The following is a 19,298-nucleotide window of genomic DNA, read 5'->3' on the forward strand; positions in this document are numbered from 1 at the left end:
TGGGCAGCAACAAGAGCTCAGATGCACAGGTTGGATGTGCACCTTCAAGTCAGGTCAATGAGAGAAAGCAGCACAAAGCTGCAGGCTATGGTTGTGGAATCTATGGCTGTAAGCTGTTATAGAGGCACAGACAAGTGTGTGTTTCCTTGCCTGATTCATGCATGTTTGTAATTGGCTTTCCAGCACGGGTACCACCATTTAGCAGTAAATAGTTATCTTTCCATTCTCTCCTTATGTTTTAGCTACACTTTATATTTTACAATGGTTTAGAAAAGAGAGAAAGTCGTTTGACAATGATATGTCCCAGATATCATACTTATCTTTTAATAACTAGATAAATCAAGTTTCCTATTCTTTTAATGCTCTCGGTTTCCCTGCAGGTCTTATTCCTTACGTCTTATGTCCCTTTATCAAACTTCTTTAGCCATCTTAGTTGCTTCTTCCTTCATCTTCCCTGCTGCTGTAGAAATTGCCTCAGAGCTTTTCTTTTACTATTTCTCCCCTTTATTGAGATCTTGCACCAGGGTTCTCACTCCTGCATTCCACACATCTGTAAAAACAAAACAAAACAAAAGACCATAATGTATTGTCCAATAATACATAATGTCCATAATGTCCATTTATTCTCCCCACTGCTATCTGTCTTTCTGTGGACTTTCTGAGAAGATCAAAACACATATAGTATGAAAGATACAGAAATACTACAGTGAAGCATATGGGGCCAGCAATGAGGGAGCTGGCGCAGTGGGTAAAAGGATGTCATTGGCAGGAGAACAAGTGAGATGTTCAAAGTGTAAGACCCCAAGGTTGTGATGAGAGCTCAGCATGCTTCAGGAGCTCTGAAAATCGGGCTTTTTTACCTGGGAATGCAGCATTATGCACCCATGGAAATGCTGTGGGAATATGCCGAGCGCACAGCTGGATACCCTTGGCAAAAATTAACCGTGTTGTGCCAGAAGCTTTCCCTTCCTGATGTGGGATCTCTAATACGGGCAGCTACTGTGTACTGGGGCACTGCCATGAAGCAGCGCTGTGCCCAGCTGTACCCGTTGCTTGCTGGAACCCTGGGGCTCTGAAAGTCAGGTTGCTCCCAGAAGTGGCTGTGCAATCAGGTTTGTTTCATGGAGGCAGCTACAGATGCTGCCCCACATCCCCTAGCAGCTGTAGGAAACAAAAAAAAGGCAAAGAAATGCTGGGGCTTCATCTGTAGTACCATGAGAATCATAACACCAAAATTATTACCATCTGTATCCCAATTAAATTTCACTACTTATGTACCATACAAGTATGGCATTCACTGGGGAGAGCATATGAACTCTGTATCTTTTCTGTGAGCAGTTATGTGGCAATTGTCACACGTTCCCAGTGAAAAATAAATGTCATTGATTTTGTCTAATAGCCACAGGTAAGATACACTCCACAGTTCCCATGCACTGACCTTTATGAATGAAGCACACCAGGTTTGGCTCTTGTTCTCATTACAGCCAGAATTTGGTGGGAATTCAAACGTTAGCTGGGATATTAATTTCAAGAGAAAGAGATGGTCTCAGGTGTCTGCGGGCCTCTTTGTCTTTTGGAAGATGAGCAGAGAGTTGGCAGCATCATGTCATGACTGTTTTGTTTTCATCTGCTCTGATTTGGATGTGTTGGCTGCCCTCTGCCCTGCATCGCTTCATGAAGCGTTTAATCATACAATGCATTCAGCTTGGGCAATAAAGCCCCACACCAGTCCCATATTAATTGATTTTGGAAGTTAGCAGTTGGACTGAAAGTTACACGGAGCTCCAAAAGTGAGAGCCTGATTCGATTGCTGAGTGTACAGAATGGCTTTGAACATTTGGCAGACCCTCTTTGGGGGACAGTTGTTGCTAGTGGTGCGTGAGAGCTCTGGAAGCCTTCCTTTGCCCGGTTAGATCATTAATAATGTATGCTAAACCGTAAGCTCGTAATCGTCAGGCTGGCAGGTTGGAGTGGGGCTATCATTTGCAGGCATCAACAGCATTGATTATTGAGTGCGGGAGGATTTAAGTGGGGCTGCACAGCTTGCAGGCTTCTTCCTTGGGCTGCGGACAGGGACTGCAACAGTGAAGAACGGGAGGATGCTTTTATTGGCAGTCCTGGCATCCACCATGCAATTATGGGGGAGTGGGAGAGCTGAGAGCAAGGCAAATGCAAAAAGCAGGGGTAAGGGTTAACTTGAGCAGCATGAGGGCTGCACAGCTGGGGCAACCCAACTGCTCTGCAGCTGAGAAACTTGGAGCTCCAACCAATGCTGTCATAGTGTGTAATGGACTCTGCACCTTTGCCTTTCCAAAGAGGTACCAGTATGCTCAGGAAAGATTAAATGTTTTTGTGTCTTGTTGGGATGAAGGATGGAAAGCGAGATCCGTTTTGCTGCAGCTAATATCCAGCAGACCCTTGTGTGCACCGCAGTGTGTAATTTCCCCATAAGGTGCTGCGCCTGACTGCGAAGGGCTGGCATATAGCAGAGTTTTATAGCACTAAAGAAAGCAAATTGCTTAGTTCTGGTCTCAGTTAAACAAGTAATTACAATAAGCTAATAGTTCTGGTGCTACAGCTAGAAGAAAATCCTAACCTCTCTACTCTCTTCTGTCGGCGCCGTGATTTCAGGCTATCAGATCGCATATCGGCTGGCCAGCAGCAGCCCCAACAAGTTCACAACAGTAGAGGTGGGCTCAACAGTCAGGCAGTTCACTGCTACTGACCTCACCCCCGAGTCAGCGTACATCTTCCGGACATCTGCCAAGACCCGGCAGGGCTGGGGAGAGCCTCTGGAAGCCACAGTGATCACGACAGAGAAAAGAGGTAACGCTTGCAGCCACGGGTTGGGGTGCTTTCCGTTGCATGCCTCCGAGACTGTGCTGCACTCGGGAATGTTAATTACAGGCTGCAGCCTGTACACCTCCTGCTTCTCACACCATAACCCTGCCCTAAACCATAGCAACGTCATGATTTTGGAAACCTGGTGAGCAAGGCAGGCTTTTATGAGAAGCAGTTCTTCTAACCAGACAGGCTGCTGGGGATTGATTTTTCCATCAGATGCCGTATTGGCCATATGCAGCCTCCTTCTGCAGTCAAAGCTTTTTTATTTTTTTTTGGCTTTCTTTTTTTCCCCCAGCTCTCTCATTTTCTACAAGGATTGCAATCTTAAGAATGTAAGTGATGGATGAATTGCATTGATTAGGGAACACAAAATGGGAGCTGGAGATCTTGCTGAGTTTCTTAACATGGCTCCTCCATTGCACCTAAGCCCTGACCCAGTGTGTTAGCAATTCCTCTGGCCATTCATTGCTGTATACTCAAGCAGAATGTTTGTATCTGGATTGTCTGGGATTTTTCTACTTCTGGCATCAGGCACAAAATTGTTGTTCGCAGTCTGCATCCTCAAACAAATTCTGTTCTGTAGGGAGCCTACTTGTAGAGAGCAAAAGCTTATATGTACTTGAATGAGTGTAGATGCTTAGATACCAAAAGTATCAACATGTAAAAGAGATAGACAAGTTATTAAAGTATCTGGTCTGCATCATTGCATGTTTCTAATGCTTTGGCTCAGTTCTCCAGTCTTAGAATGGATCTCCAGAGCTATCAGAAAAAAACACATTTTCAATTTGTGCATGAGCACTAATTTCTCATTCAGAGCCAAAAGAGGATGTGTTAGCAAAAAAACAGGAGTGTAGACTTCCCTTAGGTCTTGCACCAGATGCCATGTTCCAATGCAAAGCACTTATCTGACTCTTGAGCTGACAGTCAAAGCTATCATGGCAAAGGTACCAGCATCACTCCCTTGTGCGTCACTGTGTGCTGTGCCATGTGCCACTGTGACCCGTGGTGCTGCCTCCGTATTCATCTTCAGGGAAACTTGACCCTCAAAAATCACTGCCACACGACTTCTGTGATTTATAAAAAGCACAGCTCTGAGAGAAGCACAGCTCAGCAGACAGCCAGAACAAACCTCCATAGAGATATTTCAGCTATTGTTGGGGTGTGCATGTGTGCCTGGTCCTGGCTCTTGCCCCAGACATGCACTATAATACTTTAAATAACATTTACTTTCAGTTCTTAAAGAGTGACTACCAAGAGGTCTCTCATTTTGAATCTTTTCTACACTTTACCAAATCATTTAGTGCTATAGCAAGGAACCCCTTGCTATTAGCTCACATCTCCCTTAATACTTACCTACAATATTGTAGGCATTGCCCTGATGTTCAGCCACCAGCAGGGAAGACCAGTGGGGTGCATTTCTACTTTTGTCCTGTGTAACTGGTGCTAAAATTCCCACCAGCACTGTTCTCCAGGTCGTGTGCAGCCTTCCCAGCACATAACAGTGCAGTCCTCAGAGAAAGAACCTCTGGAGCACAAAAAGTGCCTCTACTAAAGATGCTGTCTATCAAGCCGATTTATCAGCTCGAGGTTTCTTCCACCCCTGTCTGATTGTTGTCAAAGTGGAAGTTTAAAGTCCAATATGTGCAAGTTTCAGAAAAAAAAAAACACCGTGCCCAATAAAAGTAAACACTCAAAGCTCAGAGCCTCTCCTTTTCAATAAGATGTGCTCAGATTTCCCAGGCTGTTGCTGGGTACACAATGGCTCAAGGCAGAACTCCCAGCTCCACTGCAGGAACAATGATCCCTTCCTGCTATCAGTGCTTTAGGGTTATCTCGAATAGGCAAGTCTTAACATAAAGTGAACTCTTTCTCTTTTTGATGGATGGCTCTACTGTGTCTGTGTGCATGCTATGGAACTGAGTCCCAAGGCATTGAGAGTTAACTGTAGTGATCCCGTATGTAAAGTATAGAGAGAATAGTATATAATCTTATATCAACATGATTAATATTCTGGGTTGATAAAGAAATTTATCCAGTGCAACTATTCTGGTAACAAGTAAATAAACAAACAAGCCTGGAACTTGTATACATAACAATAAATATTCCAGAGTGAGAAGATATTTACTTTCCATTAATAAAAATGCATTTGAAGTCCTTGTCGTCCTTGATACTGAGGTAAGCAGGCATAAAAATTCCCTTGAAAATCACTGAAATTGGTCCCTCATTCGTGTCCTTTAATTCCCTGGGTACTGCCATTAGGAATCTTTGCATTTTACAGTGCTACCTCTGATTTACAGATGCCAGGCTGTATGGCAGCTGCATTCACCAGAGGTGCTTCTGTAGTGCTCTGGGTCCACAGAATGGAACAATACCCTTCAGAATAGTCAGCACCAGGGATCCAGGCAGAACGGAGCCACAAGATGTAAATGTAGCAAGAAATTAAACGGAGTCCATTGAGTCATATGGCCCAGCCTTACATTCCTGCACAAACAGCTCACCTGAGCATTTGCTCGTGGCTAAACTCCCATAAATAAACTCTTCACACTAATGGCTTTGTACATACAGTCAGGAAGTATATCTTGCAACACAGGAGATTTTAAGATCTCCCGTTGGCAGCAGAAGGAAACCCAATCACTGGAGACCAGCGGCAAGATCTGACCTGCCCAAAACTGCACCCTGCTTAAAGCTTATCAGCAGTATTAAATCCCCACATGACACTCACTTCCTCTGATAAAATAACCCCAAATACCTGTCTCAGCCTGTCAGTGTAAGGCGTTGACCTTTTGCATTGTGCTCTGGATCGCAGGCTGCTGGCACGGAGGAATTCCTGCAGCTAATAGCTTACAGATCTTTTGGCACTGATGTCAGCAAGAGCATGCTGCAGAGAGATGCCAAAACATACAGGAAATGTTCTGGGGGATGGCAGGGAAACAAAGTGCTCACAGTACAGAGCTGGGAGGAATCATGCAGTCAGGGGTGCGCTTATATGGAAACGAGTGCTGATGAAGTTGAATTGAATTGCTTCTCAAAAGCAAGTCACTGTGGTGTCTCCAATCAATTTCTGCTTTATTACATGCCACACATTTTAATCAGAATCAATAATCTTCATGATAAACAATTAAACAATTATTCCTCACTCTATAGAGTTTCTCTATTGAAATCAATGGAGTGCAGAGACACAGTGACGGGAAAGGAGATCTATATGGAAGCAATGGGGCTGGCATGCTCACACCTGCATTACCATTCCCTGCCTCATCTGAAAGGTCTGCTGTTAATTGCTCTGGAGAGATCTCCTTCAGCATTGGCACTGCCTGGTTTGACATTGCAGGTTCAAGGGCAGTGAGTGGGATGGGAAGCAGAGGGGATGTCTGTAAGCACACTGAGAAGGTGTGAAACACACAGAGCTCCAGCTCTGCCTCATCCCCAAAGTATGGTCGGAAACAGCAGCAGCAGGAGCTGCTGAAGGTCCCCGATCCTTGCCACAGATTTGGTGCAGGAGTTTGGGATGGGCCATAAGTTGTGCACTTGAACGCTGCCACACACCAGCCTGTTCCAGCCCATTTCATTCACTTCTTCATGCCCTGACAAGGGAGCAGCTAGTGGAAGAGAATGCCACGTGGCACACAGCATACAGTCCCCTGGTACCCAGCAGTAAGCAGGGGTTAAAAAGTGAACCAGTTTACAGGCAAATTTTGCTGAGGAGCAGTGCAGCTGGAAGCACACCTGGGCTTCATTAAAGACCCCTGGTCTGCTTGGCTGATGATCCTAACAGTTTTTCTCAACCTGCCAGGTTAAGATCCTTGCAAGTTTGATATCTGTTGCTAGAAGGGTATAGGTTCAGTGATGACCTTTTACACAGGGAAATAAGAATCAGTTTTACTGCTCATCTTTGCAGCAGAAGGTAAAGGAATGGAAATGGCTTTTATACTTCATGGGACAAATCCAAAAGTTCAGTCTCCTGTGGCATTACCACTATGAAAATCCAATTATGCCATCACGTTTTCTATTAGCTTGAATAGCCTCTCAAGTCAGTACCACACTGTGCTTCAATTGCAGAGCGCCCGGCCCCTCCCCAGCAGCTGACCACCCCCCAGTCCGACGTGTCGTCCCGGAGCCTGCAGTTGCATTGGGTCCCTGGAAATGATGGATCATCACCCATACGATATTTTACAGTCCAAGTGCGAGAGCTGCCCAATGGAGACTGGCAAACCTACTCCTCTTCCATCAGCCACGAGGCAACGTCCTGCATTATTGAGAGGTACCACACGATCCCAGCCTAGCATAGAAATTCCTGCACTTTCCACTTAGGGCAGATAGGAAGCCAAAGTAAGCATCACTCAGGCTCAGTCTTCTGGGGGAAGGCAGGTTAAGGGAGCGTCACTGATTCCATCTTGGAGTTGGTGTTACGAACAGCAGTTGAGAGATCCACAGAAGGTCATGCAACAAATCTAATTACAGCTGAATTGCAGTGCATCTTTCTGAGGCCCTTCCTGAAAGCTCTGCATGGAAGATAACACTACTTGGGCTAAGCCAAATGTAGCTGTGCAGTACTCTGCAAAACACAGCTAGTGAAAAATGCTTTCAGTAGTGGCTGATGCTAAAACCTACTCTCAGTACTGCATTGCAATTATCTCTGTATAAGCTTTTCCAGATGAAATAAGAAACATTTTTATCTGTACTTTCCATACTAAAGTTTATAGATAGCATCAGAATGTCTAAACTTTGTTATTCAGACTTCATTATCTCCTCAGCAATGCTGTTGTAATTAAAGTCCTTGTAACATCCACAAAAGCAATTGAGTGTCTATGAGGAGGTTCTTGTTTTGCTGTCCATTTACTCTATTGACCAGCTAGTACTAATCAGATTATCTCTAAAAGGCCATGAGCTTTTGCGGAATACACTATTCAAAGCATTCAGATTCAGATTTCTCAGCTCTGTTATAAAAACATCAGTGGCTGTGACATATGGCTGCTCTCTGCTCATGTGCCAAAAGATACAGATACGTTGGGATCGTTTGGTCTGACTGTGCAGAGAAAAAGGAAAACTTGACAATTGTATTATAAATACAAACCTGATTCACTAACCCTGCAAGTATTATATCCTTCCTGAATTATACCCGGTATTTTTCCAGTCAAAACCTCTAAAATCAAGGAGACCATCCGAGTCCTTTAGGCTTGATGTTGGCATTGCTGAGGAGATCTCTATTTCAAGAAAGATGATCCAAGTCATTGAAGTTGCTGTCCATAATTAACGGTGTCCTAATAGGATGGCACTGCTGAAAGCGTTCCTCTCCCCCTATGGCTAAAAGCATTTTCCCCCAAATGTCCAGGAAAGTACTCTGTGCGTGATGCTAGAGCACTGCCCATCAGAGCGCATTATCCCTCGATATTTAATCATTCCTTACAAGTAGCTTTACTTGGGTTGTAGTCGGTGTTACATCTGCCAGCTGGTGGCTAGACACTTCCAATTAATCAGATAAATCCCCCATAACTTACAGCTCTGCATTTCTAGTCTCTGCCTGTGAACTAAAGGCAGCCTCCCCCGCACAGCCCTGCCAAGCCACACCAGAAGGATCTCTGCTCAGGTTATGTCAGCTGGAAATCGCTCTTTGCATATCTTAAAGCACTGCATCGATAAAAAGAGCTGCAGGGAACCTGTTGTTACTGACTTTATTAAATAATCCAGGTAATAACATTAATTTAAGATTCAGGAGAAATAAAATGCACTGATCATACAGCATGCTCCAGAGGATTAGTCAGAAGGCGGTGGTGTGAATTCTGGAGCCCGCTGCATCCTGACTCACCGCTGGCCCGGCCACGTCACCAACCTCCTCCGTGCCTGTTCTCCTGCTCTGTGCAGCAGGGATGTTTGGTGGATGTCTCTGACAGAGTTTCTGCTTTGCCATGAAAGCCAGTTTTTGCATCCCCGTGCAGCACAGCAGTCAGAGGTTGCTCTATGGGCTGCACCTTACTGGCTGTTTTTCTGGATGCAGCTGAGTCATAGAACCTTAGATGGTTTGGGTTGGAAGGGGTCTTAAAGATCAGAGAATCCCCAAATGGTTGGGGTGGAAAGGGCCTCATAGCCCCACAACCCCTCCCCTGTGTGGGCTGACTGCCCCTCACCAGGCTGCCCAGGGCCCATCCATGGCCTCGGGCACCTCCAAGGATGGAGTACCCACAGCTCTGGGCAGCAGTGCCAGCACCTCACCACCCACTGAGTAAACCATTTCTCCCTCACATCTGATCTAAATCTCCCCTTTTCTAGTTTAAAACAATTCCCCCTTGTTTTATCAATCTGAGAGGATGGTGGTGGCAGTGAAGGTGCACACAGCACCACTTCATGGTGAACTTTGGGGAGGCTGCAAAGAAAAGGTGATGTTGGGAAGAGAAGCCGCTCCAATGACTTCTTTTGCGAGTGGGCACGCTCCCCATCTGTAGAGGTAGAGGCTCATTAGGAAGCAGTTGATGACGGTGCATGGAGATTTCACCCCTTGGCCTCACTTTTCCATCCCACAGCTTGAATCCATTCACCTCTTACAAGCTGCGTGTGAAAGCGACCAACGACATCGGGGACAGCGACTACAGTGCCGAGACGGAGGCGGTGACAACACTGCAGGATGGTGAGCATGGGGTGGGGACACCACCATGGGGTGAGTGCTCAGATGTGCCCCTGGATCCACTGCAATGTGCTTTCTGCTGTGACCTGAGTAAAAATCCAGCATCAAGTGTGGGTTTGCTCCTAGGAGATTGATAACAGGTAGTAACGAGATTGGGTTGAATTAATAGCAGGCAGCCTTAAGTGTCCTGCTGTGCACTCTGAATGAATCATACTTCCAGGAGTCTCCAAATGGAATTAAACTCTGTTTGATTGGCTTCCAAACTCTGCACTAACCATTATCTTTGCAGAAATTGAATAATTTACAAGAGATCATTAAAAATAAATGCAGTGCCATGCATACATTTGAAGAAGTTTCTTCAATTGTTTTCACTCACAATCCACATCAGTCTGCAATACAGCAAAACTGCTGAGGTATAAGTAAGAAACAGCACCAGGCTCCTGGAAACATGAGCATTTAATCCCGCAGATCAGGACTAATAAACTGTGAATGACATTGACAAGGCTTTTATTTTTAGCCTTAGAGATCAGCTTCTAATTCCTTGATTGTAGAAAGGCATTGCTTGAATGCAGAAGTAGCTCTGCATGCTTGTATAGGACTACCAGGGGGAAAAAGAACTCTGCAAAGTGTGACAAAGGATCTGTATTTGCCCTTGGACTGGGAAATAGGGTAATACTGGGATACACATCTATATGCAGTGCTCAGAATTGGTGTTTAATACGGCACAAGGAGTGACCGGTGACTGAGATATGAAAATAGGAAAGAATTTTGCCAAAGAATGTTTAAAGAATGTGATCTTGAAATTACAAGACCAGAAAGGCAGAGCTCAGGAGAATCCTGGTTGAAGCAAGACTCTGCGTAGTGCTTGAAGACAAGATGTGCCTAGCAGCCTCTTAAAGGCATCTCAGCTCTCCAGCTTCCCAAACAATAGCTGCTGTATGGTGCAGGCTGTAACCTGTACTGTTGAGGCAATACTGACTCATTGTTTTGGAATTTAAAATTTCATTTTCAATTCTCTTTGAATTTAGCTGCAGTGAATCCAGAGTTGTGCTTGGCCTCCTCACAATGCGAGAGGGAAACCCTGTGAAAGCTTCTCACCTCCTTAACAAACTGTGAACATTTATTCTGCTGAGCAAACCTGGAACTGCCACCAGAGCATTGCGCTGCACAGGGCTGTCAGCTCCTGATAAGCATTCCTTCCTTTGTACTTGAGCTGCTGGAGAGTGTGCAGATGTGTTACAGGCCATAAGCACAGGAATGGGTTAATCCATGGTATATGAAGTTGTCCTGATTGAAATAACCCGTGAATACATGACACAGGCTCCCAAAAGCGGTGGGTTTGCCCCAGCTGTGCCACAAACGCCATGGAAAATTTGGGAGCAATTTGCTCACACTTTGCAGCACACATTCAGCTGGTTTAACTTCCTGGGGAATTTGTATCCTACTGCTTATGAGTGGCTGCTTTCTCCAGGTTTATGCCCTGAGCTTTTCTCACGTTCCTCCTCAAGTTGCCAAGGCCACAGGTAGAGCAGGGATGGGTGAGAAGCTGCTGGCCTCTGCTTGGGTTGCAATATTCAGATCCCTGGCACTGCTTTTGAGACCCACCACATAGGAACTGGGATGGAACATTTTGGTGAATGAACTTCTCATTTCTCTCCCGTTATTTAACTGCTTTGGTTACCTCTTTTCCTCCTTCAGTTCCAGATGAGCCCCCCAGTTCTGTTCTGGTCACTCCCCACACCACTTCGTCTGTCCTTGTGCAGTGGCAGGTAGGTAATATACAAAATCGTGATGTTTCTCATTGGCACTGACTTGTTGGCCTTAATGGTTCACTGCAATGGCTGTTTTTCTGAGCTGGAAAGAGTGTAGTAAAGTTGAAGGACTGCCGTTACTTTCTTGTTTTCCTGATCTGCACGTTTATTTCAGTGATGGAAATTTCTGGCTGTTGCCTTTACTTTGTGCCCCATGAGGGAAAGCTTGAGAGGGAAGAGTTTCTGCCAATATACCTGAGATTACAGCTTGTACAGATTCACCTGTCCTCTCATTGATATCAATAGAGGTGCATCTTTACACTGAGAGCATTTACTGGTGTGTAGCACTGACAGAGATCAGGTAATCAAAAGCTCTGTTGTTCATGTTGCGCATTGCCTCCTTCAGCTGCCGAAGTAATCAGAGGTGTATGCTGTGCCCGAGATCCTGTTCATACCTTTGAGGAGCTTCACATGCTCTCTTGGCTCTTTGAGGGCTAAAAAAATAAGATTTCTTCAGAGAAAAGAAAAGCAAGTTTCAGCTCTCTGTAATATCTCCAAGTTGGATATGAAAGTATTCGTGCCGAGTCTGCATTATATACACACATTTCCTGTGCCTTCCTTTATCTTCCCATCCAAAACTGGCCTCCTGGGATATGCTGGAACATTTTGTGACCCACTGCCTGAGGCTTCTTTTTGTGGAGTAAGCACTAAGAGAGGGAACCCAGTGGGGAACTGCATGTTAACCATAACCTGCTCTGGAAAGCCTCTGCCCACCCTGCTCCCAAGACGATGTCCCATGCACACAGTAAAGATAGCTTTGGACAGATTGTATTATAGTGAAAAATGTGCCTAACGTGTTTACAGTACAGATGGGGCTCCTTGCATGTTGGAAAAAATGTATGTATGAGGGTCTGTTCATTGCTATGCAGCAGGACTTCAGAAATACGCCTGGCTGTACTGCAGGGATGCTGGCCCAAGTTCACGCAGCTTGACGCTACGTAACATCATTGCTTACAGCATGTTGAGCAAATAGAAGACATGCTGAACAGTTTTACCAAAGGAGTTGTAGAGAGACATAAATCTGCTGCCCCACCTCCAAATAAAGCCCACGGTGAAGGAGAAGGTATAGGGGAGGGCAGCAAGGAGGATGTGAGGCACGCTGTACCGTGGAAATAAACGTTCCCCCAATTGACTGATTATTGGTGTGTAGTTAATGTGAAATAGGTGGTTGTTTAGGTAATTGGATGCTTTTTATTTCATGAAAATGAAATGGGGTTGTTGTGCCAGAGCCATCTCAAGGGAGTTGTGGGCGATTATATGTCATTACTACATGTATATTAATAGGTCCCAGTAATTCAGCCGCACTGTATTTTTCAAATAAACAAAAATCTTCAAGTCCCACAATAGCCTCCAATTAAGAAGTTGTTTCACAGCAGTGTTTAAGAAATAATGTAAACTGAAAACAGCAGTCAAGCTAAATGGGAGAGTAGATTTCCAAGCAAAGCTAAATTTTTAACTTTGAGCTGTGTTAATAATTCACGGAACAAACTCTAGATGCACTATCTGTGCTTTCCGCTGCTTGGTCCAATCAGTCCATTATTTTTAAATTTAAAGTAGGGGGAAAATAAGTAATTTCCATTGAGGTCTTCTCTATCAATAATGCAAGGTTACTTCAGATGTTCTGGAGGATGTTACAGTTAATATCAGGATTCTGTATGTTCTGCTTCTGCCATAGAGACAGCAATTATTCAAACTTACGTTGTTTTCTTTCTTCTTCCAAGAGCACAAAACTGTTTCTCTTACTCGTGTACAATGTTATGGGCTGCCACTCATAATCACTTTACCTGTTTCAGCAGATCCCTCAGGCCTCCATACAAAACCCTAAATAATCCATTACATCAAAAGCAGTGTTCTGTCCGCGAGAGACAGATAGGAAGGGGAAGACCTAACCTTTTAGCAGAGTACCCTTTTCAGGAAAGAAGCATCGTTTCTATGGCAAGGAGAAAGACAGATTTCAAGCCATTTATTTTCTGAGCTTTCCTCCTAAATTTGAAGAAGAGGGAAAGTGGAGAATCACATGGAAGCGTAAGAAAACAATGCTCACTATCAACCAATCAGTGTTACACCACAATGAGGAATGAAGCTCTGTCTGTTAGCAGCCGTGTGGCAGAGTAAGGAGGAACAGCCTCAGTTGCGTTTTCCTCTTAAGACTCTGTAAGGTTTCCACTTCCAACTTCTGTGGGTTTTTTTTTTTAATTAAAAAAAAATAGTGCTACATAAGATTGTAATAAATAATATCTCATCTGCATCTTGCAGAGGAGGACATTTTCAGCCATGGAAAAAGCTGTCACTTCCTTGGGTCTGTTTGTTCAGTCCCTTGCTTAAGGGATCTGGCCTGTGGCTAGAAAAGGCGGAGAGTAGTGAAGTGCTGGAATGAGCTGCCCAATGAGCCAGGACCACCCTCTTTCTTTTTTCTGTTGTAAGGAAGCAATGGAAGATTCTTGTCATTTCAGGGAGCGGAGTCAGGTTATTACCAAATATCTGCCTCCTTTCTTGTAAAAAATATGCTTCTGACTTTCTTCATTAGAATTACATGTGGTATTACCTTGTGCTGTAACAGGGTATCACACTAGTGGTTAATTTTTTAATGATGGACTGAAGAGTTCTGCAGTAAAGTTCTCAAAACTGCTAGGAATCTTCCTGGATTAAAGGCAAGGTCATCATTAAAATCCTTTTCATTTATCCTTTCAGCCCCTTAAGTTTCAGTACAAGAATCTTTAGAAGATAAATGGCTCAGGGCATCTTTTCTTCTCCGCAGTTCATAGCCTGCATTAGATTCATGAAAGTCATTTTTTCCCAAACAGGAAGAATCCCTTTGCTTGTCTTTACTGAAGTAAGCCATTCAGACAGAAAATTCCTTTCACTGTACTTGATTATATGTCTGTATCTGAAGGAAGATGTGAGGGGCTGCTGAAGAATCCTCTGGATGTCTTTGAGCATCTAGTAGCATGTTGCAGAGGAGCAAAGCATGTATTTGGGCCAGCTCAATGCCATACATCCTCTGCTGCTCCAAGCTGCTGTGGAGGAGAGCTGGGTTTTCCCATGGGCCTCAACCAATGCAGCACACCAGAGTTCATCGTGCTGTGCTTCCTCTCTGAAGCCTCTCTGGCAGCTGTTTTCATCATCCTAACGAACCACAGAATGGCTCGTTACTTTTCAAATGGCTCTTGGTTACTTTAAAGGTAAACATTGTTAAATGAAGAATGCTCTACGAACATCCATCCACCGAGGACACTGTCTGTGCCAAAATAATTTACTTTCGTCATCTCCGAAGTGAAACACTGCTTTGCCGTGTTGGTGACCATCAACGTGCATTTTCAGTAACCTGTTGTTGACAATCTGTATCCCACACATTTGTGCTGGTTACCATGCCCATCCTAATGAGAACATTCTTCATGTGAACGTTTTTCAGCCACCCAAAGCAGAGAGTCTGAACGGGCTGCTGTTGGGGTACCGGATCTACTACCGGGAGCTGGATTACGACGCTGGCTCTGCAACCGAATCCAAAGCTGTCAAGAACCCCTCAGCTTTAAGAGCTGAGCTGACACGTAAGCCTGTGTTTTGGATGCTTATCGTATCCCTGAATGTCTTTAGACCAGATGCTATATGCACTCCTACCTATGGAAAGAACGCACCATTATGCCCAAAGTGCTAGGGATAATTTAGATTTCACCCAGTCAAGGTGAAGATGCTGGAAAATGCTAATAACCTCTGTCTGATCAGCATCACTTGTAATGGTGCACTCTAATCTGTGCCAGCGTGCTTGAATCGATGTTCTGTCCTCCGTGTCCCCTCTGATTTCCTGCTTTCTGCCATCTCCACAATTACCCTGGTAGACATTTTCTGCCATCAGACAAAAAGGAGAGAGACTTCATTTTCCTCAGCTTGCTATTTTCTAATAGTTTTTATAATTGACATTTTGTTTTTCTTTTTGCAGTAGGGGAAAGCAGCTGAGGAGAAATCTTAAATAGCACTTGTAAAATTTTGAAGTGCTTGTCCTTATTTTGGAAGAAAATAGCAAAAATGAGCAAGAAGGTGCATGCATGCTATGGTGGTTGCTGGGATTTTTTTGGTAGGGAGGTGGAGAGGGAAGGGAATAATAGAAAAAAGTGAAAAGGGCTTAGACAAAGGGTAGAAAGAAAATCAGAAGAATAGGCAGAATAAGGTGATGGGAGGTAAAGATGTGAGTGCTCAGTAACCCTACAGATACGGCCCAGCAATGAGAGGTGCTCACAGCAGGACTGACCTTAGTCCTATTTGATGTCAGTGGAATTTTCAGAGTAAAACGAGAGTCTACGAGCAGCAGAATATGCCTAGGACTACTTGAATGTCTTACATCATCTCCCATGTTTCTCTGAACCCATAAACATGGCTTCTACAAAAGCAGGAATGATTTTTGTGTGAACGTGGGAAAGGTGAATGTATTAAATGTAGTGCCAGCATCCATCTGTGACCCCATTTACATCGTCAGCCCTGAATGAGGGCTCTGTGAGCACAGAGGTTAAACCAGAGCAGACGTGTGCAGCTCCTCCAGGTGCAGGCATGCACAAGGTTTTTTTTTTTTCCAGGCAAAAGCTGAATGATGAGCTCTGTATCTCATCGTATAGTAATGACTTTGGATGTTCTCTAGTCTTTTAAGCCAGGAAGCTTGTAATACCTACTGGTTTCCTCTCTTCCCTCTCCTTGCTGGCCCTGCAGCAATGCTGCTAATAGCTGTATAGTAGAAAACACCTTGCTCTGCTTCTCCGGGAAGACAGGAGGGGGGAAAAAAGGGTTGAAGACAGGTATTTTAAGAGAAATATCCCTCTTTCCCTCATAATATGACAATTCTCACCTTAGTGCACCCTTGTTCCTCACTGACCTGCAGTTTTACACTGCTTAGCATACTATTGCGGTTCACTCACAGCAGGCATGTTGAATTCTGTAAGTGAAACTGTGGGAAATCTAACATACATTTAAAGAAACGGGTCCTGTCCTACTGTAAGCGTTTGCTCTTTGTGGCCCGTGTTCCAAGTCTTTACCCTGCAGCTCTCCATGTTTCAGATTTTGCATGTTGAGACGTAGGAATGCTAATACAGTGTTTAGTTTCCGCCCTAGAAACTGTTTCCTTTGCGCTCATTTATTCTGTTTAATCTAAGAGTCAGAACATTTCTGTGTTGCATATTTGTGTGATTCTCTGTCTGAGGAGGAGATGAAAAAACCCGTGTGAGTGAGATGCTTTTGATGTGTTACAAGAGTGATGTGGTTTTATTGCCCTTCGAGGTATAGTCCTAAAGCTCAAACTGTGTATGTGTGCGCTGCATCATTTGCCTCTGTCTCTGCTGTACATCATTTGCAATAACTGTTTCCTTGCACTGTAACAAGCTTTCTGCTTTGCTTACCCTGAATAGCCCAAAGCAGCTTCAAGACAGTGAACAGCAGCTCTGCATTAACGACGTATGAATTAACACGTAAGTGCACATTGCCTTTAGATGAGACTCTTTGTAATGGTTCAAAATACAACACAGGCAAACTCCTCCGGTTGTCCTCGGCAGATCTGGCAGAAATCAACACAAATTAATGATTCTGGTTTCCGGAGTTCCTTTTTCTTTGAGCCTCTGCTTTCTCTACATCAATAGACATTGATGATGCAAGGAGGTAGTGGTTGTAAAATTGTGGCTGCTGGGAAGGTAAAACATTGTTGACTGTAACAATCCAGCATTGCTGATGCTAAATGAATTTTGATTTGCTTGCTACGTATTTTGCAGTCCATCTGAGTTTAGCAGTATCACATCATTAGCCCAACGATTCAAGCACTGCAATGCTCAAGCATTCCTTAGAGTATGAGGCCAGTTTAGAGAGGGCCCAATGAATTTATATGCATTTCCAGAGGTGTTTTCAATTGGAAATGAATAAAATGGCATTCGACAGAGTTAAAAGGCAAGTTGCTTTGTGGTGATGATGGTTCACTAGATAGGTTTTGCCCAAGGCCTTTGAGTCACAGATTGTGCTGGGCTAAAAAAAAAGAAGCCCTATCCCCACTGAAACGTGCATGCATGAACTCTCATATGTTCCATTTTCTTCCACATGCAGTTAACACTAAAATCTCCCTTGTGGCTTTTCATGGCAGCAATTAAACTTTCTCTGTACCAGCTGCCTAGTACTGAAATTCTAATCAAGAGCTATATATCTTACATTATTTTTTTTGTGTGTGTGTATTAATGGACTGGCAAAAAGTTAGTGATGTATTGGATATCATTTACGCTATACCCGAGAATAGGAAACGAGGCTGAACTCTGAGTCAGACACGGGAGCGAGGCACTTGTAAATATTTCCATGGAAGTAAAACTTGAAGAACCAGCATGATTAGACTTATTGAACCTCACCAAACCGATAGCATTCTGTCAGCCTCAGAGAGAAAGGTACAATGTGATTCATAGATAACAGAGAAAGCTATTGGCAAAGGGAGAAATTTGTACCCCCGGCCATGCATGTCTTAATCAATTCTGAGCTCATTTAAATACAGCAATTCACATTATTGATCTCTTTCTTACTTTAATTTCAGTTGAATATTTTAGATAATAAATATTTCTGTTAGGATTGATTCTTCCATCATAGAAAAGCAAAATCCAAAACTGCTCAGCTGCTGCCTTCCCAGTGACACTGATGTGGTTCTACTCTACCCCCATTTACATCTATTAATTGCCCCCATACCACTGTGTTTTTTTGCTTTTTTTTCCAGTGTTTTTATTCTCCTACCTCATCCGTAAGAGTAGTTTCTATGTCAGCAAAGAAATTGGTTCTGTGATGGTCAAATGGAGCCCACAATTCAAATTCTCCTTTCTCTTTGTGACTGATGTTTAAACCGCGTTCACTTTGAGGGAGAAAGATATGCATGCAGTACTTTGAATGGGACTACAGCTTCCCTGCTGCAGGTTATCCTCTGGATCCAGTTGTAGCAGCAACAATCCTGGGCAGTGCAGCTGCCAAATGACCCCTGTATGGAAGTCTCTGGGGTTAGGCAAAGGCTTGAAGACATGTGTTCATTTCTACCAGTAGAGAACAAAATGAGCCCACATGTTCAGCATTCAAAGTCTCATCTTTTCCCTGTCATCAGGAATGACCCAGAGGTATTCCCCTAGCTAGTTAATCATCAGGGGTGATCCTTCTTACTGGGCAACACAGTGAAAATGCTAGAAAATTCTGTCATCTCATAGCAAAGATCTTTCATAATTGTGCAGACCCTACTGTGATGAATGTGTTGAGGAAGGATGGAAGTAGACACCACACCATCGCACTGTTCTAACGCAGTATTTCATGAGAGGTGTGGTGATGAAGAAATGATGGAGACTAAGGTCAGTACTGTAATACACTACAAATAATAATATATAATATAATTTACATTTTCAGAGTTGAAGAAATACAAGAGATATGAAGTGTTAATGACAGCATATAATGTCATTGGTGAGAGCCCTACCAGCACGCCAGTGGAAGTGTTTGTGGGTGAAGCAGGTAGGTAAAACAGGTTTATGTACTTTCTTAGTGTCAACAAGTTCTGATATTCTACAAATATTGGGAAAGGACTTGATCATTATTACTACCAGTTTTCTATGGTGTCCTTTCCTGGAATAGGTTGGCACCAATAGCTTCTTGCCTTTTCAAAGCCAGTTGGTCTACAGGAATAAGGGAAGAAGGTGCATTTGAAAGAAAAAAGAGAAAATCGTTTTTGGAGTTGCAGGAGGATGACTGTTCATACCAAATTAGCTTGAGGGAAAAATTGACTCAAGTTAAAGAAGTAAAAAAGTAGAGCATAGGAAAGCCACAAGGGAAAAGAAGCAAAACTACAGAACATGGGAGACTTGGGAAGCTGGTTCTTTTATTTTATCGCTGTCTGTGTAGAGACATTGCCTGTGCACCACATCTTGCTGTATTTTTATGCTCTTGAAGTCAAGAAGACATTGTGTCCAGTTTAATGCTAGCTCTGCAGATGAAGATTACTCTCGAGAACATGCAGACTTTTCTACCCCTGCATCAGCCTCTGCAGAAGC

At 43.8% G+C, this 19,298-nt stretch overlaps 1 protein-coding gene across 2 annotated transcripts in view; it reads left to right on the top strand.

Moving 5' to 3' along the window:
* SDK1 (sidekick cell adhesion molecule 1) overlaps positions 1-19,298 on the top strand; it is a 365,337-nt gene that overhangs the window by 300,331 nt on the left and 45,708 nt on the right. The window contains exons 29-35 of one of the 2 annotated variants that reach the window (NM_204105.5): positions 2,632-2,826; positions 6,901-7,102; positions 9,360-9,463; positions 11,159-11,229; positions 14,684-14,819; positions 16,662-16,721; positions 18,661-18,762. In NM_204105.5, the coding sequence (NP_989436.3) occupies positions 2,632-2,826; positions 6,901-7,102; positions 9,360-9,463; positions 11,159-11,229; positions 14,684-14,819; positions 16,662-16,721; positions 18,661-18,762 (870 nt within the window). The remainder of the gene's footprint in view (positions 1-2,631; positions 2,827-6,900; positions 7,103-9,359; positions 9,464-11,158; positions 11,230-14,683; positions 14,820-16,661; positions 16,722-18,660; positions 18,763-19,298) is intronic. The other variant, XM_015294104.4, reaches the window with a different exon arrangement.

Source organism: Gallus gallus, chromosome 14 (genome assembly GCF_016699485.2).
Source record: "Gallus gallus isolate bGalGal1 chromosome 14, bGalGal1.mat.broiler.GRCg7b, whole genome shotgun sequence".
NCBI classification, from domain to species: domain Eukaryota; kingdom Metazoa; phylum Chordata; class Aves; order Galliformes; family Phasianidae; genus Gallus; species Gallus gallus.